The sequence below is a fragment of the Eutrema salsugineum genome, unplaced genomic scaffold (assembly GCF_000478725.1).
Source record: "Eutrema salsugineum unplaced genomic scaffold, Eutsalg1_0 scaffold_3, whole genome shotgun sequence".
Classification (NCBI taxonomy): Eukaryota; Viridiplantae; Streptophyta; class Magnoliopsida; order Brassicales; family Brassicaceae; genus Eutrema; species Eutrema salsugineum.
In genome coordinates, this window is record NW_006256756.1 from 4,348,106 (window position 1) to 4,354,384 (window position 6,279).

The window sequence follows — 6,279 nt, forward strand, 5'->3', positions numbered from 1 at the left end:
TAGAAACTCAATGCTCCTCTCTTGAAAGAGAACAACTAATTATCGAGGTTACAGAGGAAGAGGTTAAGAGTGTGATTTTCTCAATGCCCTGATGGGTTCACAACAGAGTTTTTTAAGGGGGCTTGGTCACAAATTAGGTAGGATTTAACGGTGGCAGTGCAGTCGTTCTCCATTTTGGATTTATGCCAAAGGGAGTAAATTCTACTATCCTGGTATTAGTTCCAAAAAAGAAAGATGCGAAGGAGATGAAGGATTACCGTCCTATTTCATGCTGTAACATCTTATACAAGGTCATATCTAAGATTTTCGCAAACTGATTGAAGAGAATCTTACTGGGTATCATCGCTCCTAATCAGTCTGCATTTGTTAAGGACCGTCTCTTGGTGGAGAACGTTCTTCTAGCTTCAGAGATTGTTCAGAACTATCACAAGGACGTCGCACCAGCTCGCTGTGCAATGATGATTGATATCTCAAAGGCTTTCGACATAATGCAATGGGGGTTTTTTGTTGAATTACTGAGGGCTTTGGGTCTCCCTGATACCTTTATTCACTGGATACATCTCTTTATATTGTCAGCTCCTTTCTCGGTTCAAGTGAATGGGGAATTAGTAGGATATTTTCAGAGTTGTAGAGGATTGCGACAAGGCTGTGCCCTGTCTTCGTATCTATTCGTTTTGTGCATGAATGTTCTATCTAAGATGTTGGACCGCACATCTATTGAAAGGGGAGTTGGTTATCACACTCAGTGTTCTCGAATGAAGCTCACTCACTTATGTTTCGCCGATGACCTAATGGTTTTCACTGATGGCAAATTACGGTCTATAGAAGGTATTGTGGACGTGTTTGAGGATTTTGCGAAATATTCAGGCTTGAAGATAAGCCTTGAGAAATCGACTCTATTTATGTCTAGTATCTCATCAGCAAGCTGGGAGACACTCACGAACAGATTCCCATTCGACATTGGCGAGTTGCTGTTGCGCTATCTTGGGCTTCCCTTAATGACCAAGAAAATGTGCAAAGCAGATTATGATCCTCTGGTGGCTACCATTCGAACTCGGGTGAGCTCTTGGACGGTCAGGCACATCTCCTTTGCTGGCCGACTACAGCTCTTGACCTCTGTAATTTCAGGGCTGATTAACATCTGGATGACTGCCTTTCATCTTCCGTGTAGCTGTATTAAGGAGATTGATTCTATATGCAGCGCATTTCTTTGGTCAGGACCAACCCTTAACACACGCAAAGAAAAGGTCTCATGGTTTGATGTTTGTCGCACAAAAAACGAGGATGACTTGGGTATACGATCCTTAAGGGAGGTGAACACAGTCAGTTGCCTTAACTATTATGGAGGATTCTATCGAACAGCTCGTCTTTATGGGCTGTATGGATCAAGGAATATATGTTGCGAGGTAAATCAATCTGGTCTTTACCAACTTCTCCTAACCAAGGATCGTGGATGTGGAAACGGTTGCTAAAGATTCGACCCCAAGCTCGGGATTTACACAGGGTTCAAGTGCACAATGGGGAGACGATTTCTTTCTGATTTGATGAATGGTGTACTATGGGTCGACTCATTGATATCGAGGGAACCCAGGGTTTTATTGCGCTTGGGATCCCAGCTCACTCTACACTAGCTAATGTATGGCGAATTCATAGACGACGAAGACATCAGCGTGATGCTCTTAATTCTATTGAGTGTGCAATTTCGGAAGCTAAGGAGCGACGAACCCAGCAAGACGACCAAGCCCTCTGGTGTGGTAAAAGTGGCACATACAGACCAAAGTTTTCTTCAAAATTCACATGGCAAAATCTCAGGAATCCCGAAAGGAGGAAAGCCTGGAGCTACATGGTGTGGTTCCAAAACGCCACTCCCAAATTCACGTTTATTACATGGCTTGTTATATCGAATCGGCTGTCTACAGGGGAATGTATGGCTCAGTGGGGACAGGGAATGGCAATATCATGTATTTTTTGCTTTGATCCAATGGAAATCAGAGAGCATCAGTTTTTCGAGTGTGGTTTTTCGCATCAGTTGGAGGAAGCTGACAAGGGGTCTGGTTCAAGGGCATTACACGAACAAATGGAGTGAAATTGTTCAGCTCCTATCATCCAGAACACTGAACACAACAGAGCTTTTCCTTGCGCGCTACGTTCTCCAAGCGACCATATCAGCGGTTTGGAGAGAGCGAAATGCCTATCGTCATGGGGAGGTTCCATTACAGGCTGACAGGATCACGAACATGTTGTATAAAACAATTCACAGCTCCTTGAGGCTTATTGGTGATTCACGATACGAAGATGGTACGACCATCTGGTTTGGCTCGCGACAATAGTAAACCCTCAGAGTATTAAGTATTGATTCTTTAATTCGTTTTCTGGCTGCGACCAAATTTCTTTCATTTTTTCTTTAGGAATTAAAATGTGAAGAAAACAGTTTTTTAAGGGGTTTTTGCTAAAAATAACCTAAAACTTGACTTTGAATACAAAAGTAGACCCTTGAAAAAACATTTGGCAGAAATAACCTAAAGGGATAGTGAAAAGACCATTTAATCCTGTATGAGTAAACAAAAAACGGATGTCCTAGTTACCGTTTACACCCTGATGAAGTCTACTAAAGCGAGAAAGAAGTCTGATAGTAGACTTCGTTTATCGAAATGAAGTCTACTAAGTAATTAAATCTGGAAATTTAATTTTAAAATTTAGAAAAAGTTATTTTGGTATCAAAATTACATTCATAAATTCCGTAATTGTAACACAAATGTACATAAATTATTTTTTCATATTGATACATGGAAATTTATGTTTTAAATTAAGTAGAAGAAAATCTATTATTTAGGTTTTCAAATTTGAAGACTTCTATATTGAAGTCTGCTAAACCGAATAAATTAACCTAACCGAAATTTAAACCAAAATTAAACCGGGAATAACTTCCCCTAACCAAGAAAAACTGCCCGTAACCGGGTAAATTTACCTAGTCCTCGTAAAATTATTAACCCTAACCGAAAAAACTTACCCTAACCGAACGGAATTACCAGACTATATAAAGGAATTTTACAGATCCCGTAAAAAAAAACCGTCGAAAGTTCCTGTTTAAAAAAAAAAGACGAAAGCGATTCCTGTTTCTCTTCTCCGGCGCCGCCGACTTACACAACCGTCGCCGATAAACCCGTTCAGGCAAGTTTTCTTCCTCCAACCTCACCCACATGCTTCCTTACTCCTCTGTGTTCATCACCTTTCCGTTTTCGTAACCACTAGTGTCCATATCTGAAATTAGGGTTTTTTTTTTGGTAGATCTGCTTTCGCCGCTGGGGGTTAATGTCATTTCCTGCCTCAAAATGGTTAGTAGATATCCTTCCAAAGATATATACTTAGCTATTCCTCTATTTCTTCTATCTTCCTGTAATTTTGTCCGTCGGGTTTGAGTACATAGGTTTTTTTTTTGCAGATCTGGTTGCATTTTCTCGACGCCGGCTTTATCTAATCACGGCTGTAAACACTATTAACTTTGTAGATTCCATTTGGATGATTGGTTTTAGTAGACTTCATATACTGTTTTTTTTATGTATTGATTGATTTGGTTGGCTTCAGTAGACTTCATATGCAGTATTTATGATGTTTTGATTGCTTCATGTGGCTTCCGTAGACTTCATAAACTGTTTTTTTGATGTTTTGATTGCTTCGGTTGGCTTCAGTAAACTTCTCGACTCGGATTGTACTTAGAATGTGAAAGTAGACTTCCTTTTGCAAAAGTAGACTTCATTTTGCAAAAAGTAGACTTCATTTTGCAAATGTAGACTTCATTTTGTAAATGTAGACTTCATGTTGCAAAAGTAGACTTCATGTTGCAAAAGTAGACTTCATTTTGTAAAAGTAGACTTCATTGGGTAAAAGTAGACTTCATGTTATCAAAAAGTAGACTTCATTTTGTAAAAGTAGACTTCATTCGTGTATAGTTTCAAACCGTTAGTTATAACTAGTTTTCTCATTAGAGCTTTGTTACCGTTTATGCAGAAATCTGTGTTAGATAATGGTGGCCTCTGAATTCCCTAGAAGACTGTACACCAAAGGCGGTGAGCCAGCCCCGGATAAAAGCATCGGCTATTATGCTGATGATTATAGGCTGGTACCTGCACTGAGAAGAGATTTACGAGTCACCGTTGGGTGTCTTCTTAAAGTTCCACGACTTGGATTTTGGTTGGGCTTCTAGGCTGGTGCACCACATGCTGTCCTTTTATATAGTTTGCAAGCAGAGGTACAAGATATGGAGCCTGATTGGTACCACTCCAGTTTGGTTTTCATTGCATGAGTTTGAGGAGATCACCGGACTCAACTGCGGGTACGTGGATGACTTGGCTCTAGCTGATCTTGAGCTTTCCGATGAGATGCGTGCATTTTGGGAGCTAATGGGGGTCGATGTCGAGTCGGGCCCAAGCACTATTGAAATTATTGAAGCCTGTTCCAATTGCTCATCATGGTCTTGGGATGATAGGCTGCGTTTGGGATATCTTGGGATCTACGCTGGTTTCATAGTGGCAACGAGACCAGGCTTATCCACAAATGTTAACCATGCCAGACTAGTGATAAATCTCGAAGGTTTTAAAGAGTTTCCAAGGGGAGGAATTGCTTTTCAGCATCTGATAAAGTCTGTTAAGGAAAAAGATCTCAGAAAAAACATTCATATAGAAGGATTTGTGCAAGCTCTTCAAGTGTGGGTGTACTATGCTCTGCCGGATTTTGCTGCTGAGTTTGGCGAACCATTGCCAAATGATCCGACACCTGTTCTGCTGGCTTACAAAGGATCAAGAGGACGAAAGAACGTCAAAGCCAACATGCTAAAACAGGTATTAGTCATTCTCATTTTGAAGTTTTATTCTGTAGTAGACTTCTATATAGTAATTAATTTACAAAGTAGACTTCAGGGGTATACTTTATGTGTAGACTTCTATATAATAATCTTGTTAAAAGAAGACTTCAGCTGTAGAGTTCAGTGGTAGACTTCAGTGGTAGACTTCATACGTAGATTATTATATAATAATTTTTTTACTGATTGTGTTTTTCCAGGCTCGCATATAGTGCTGCGTGGCTAAGGACTTGGCGGATATGTTTCCAGTTTGGGATGATGAGAAACAAGATCCAAATATTGTCAAGATTGTCAATGCAATCCATGACCCCCAATTCAAGTTCTCAAAAAACCACTAGCCTTTGGAAGGTGTTCTGGGTGCACACATCGTGAAGGAAGAAGCAGGAAAAAGGAGCCTTCCCTCAGATGAATCAAGTCGCAAGAGAACATGCACAGCCTCTGCCTCTGCCGCCTCTTTCGTTGGTGATGAAGGGGTCGAAGTTGTCGCTACTATGAAAGCGCACTTCGACCAATGCTTCAAAAGCTTATCAATCAAGATGCTGAATGGTCTTGGTAGCTGTGAAAAACAGATCAAATTTCTCACCGACAATGTTGAATCTGTAGAGTGTGCAGTAGAGGAGTTGACTACAGGATCGGCGAAGCACACTGAAGAATAGGTTAAGGACAATGTAGAGCCAACCCAGCAACAGGTCACTAGATCCAAGAAGCATGAAGGGGTTAGTACCAAAAACCCTCCGCCTATACGAAAACATTTCATGCGAACAAGATTACGCAAAAATAGGAACACTTAATACTAATGTCATTTGAATTCGAACATGTTTAATAATGCTATGTACCGTGTGAGATTATTTACTTATGTTTTAAAAAATTGTGTTTCCAATTTCCAGACTATGATGAAACATGTTACTAAATTATAGCAATGGTGTTGTTATTTGTATATTCATGCCTGTTTGTGACAATAAACTGCAGAGTAATTCAGAGAAAGAAGATGCTCCGATGAAAGATAATGTGAACGTTGGTGCGAGTGAGAGTGTTACTGCCCCCGGGGATGCAAAAGGAAAGAAGGCTGCCTTGAAGGAAGAAGAGACCCCCGAGGCAAGCTTTTATGAAGTTGACCCGAAGACGTGTGATGTTGACTTCGACGCAGTTGCACTTGCCAAAAATACCAAAGCCAGAGCAGCGGCTCAGATAGTTGCCCGAGCAACGAGTGCCAGAAACCGACAGCTGGCTGCGACACAGAAGAGTCCTTTCTTAGGAAATAACACTCCGGCCATGTCTGTGGATATGATCATTCAACGTCGGCATCTCACTCCGGCCGTGTCCGTGGATATGATCCTTTCAATCAAAACGGTGTTTAGGGAAAACAATACTCTCCTATGGACCAAAATTCAGTGTCTACGTAAGTAGACTTCTATACTTAT

The 6,279-nt window shown here is 40.8% G+C and overlaps 1 protein-coding gene across 1 annotated transcript; it reads left to right on the forward strand.

Moving 5' to 3' along the window:
* The first annotated feature begins 1,558 nt into the window (after positions 1-1,558).
* Positions 1,559-2,086, forward strand: LOC112085268. The gene has a single exon (XM_024154469.1). It carries the CDS (start codon positions 1,559-1,561, stop codon positions 2,084-2,086), a length of 528 nt encoding a protein of 175 aa, XP_024010237.1.
* Positions 2,087-6,279: the final 4,193 nt, after the last annotated feature.

What these genes read in the sequence shown, in the direction of transcription:
- LOC112085268 (XM_024154469.1), top strand. Translation starts at nt 1,559, where the DNA reads ATGGGTCGACTCATTGATATCGAGGGAACCCAGGGTTTTATTGCGCTT.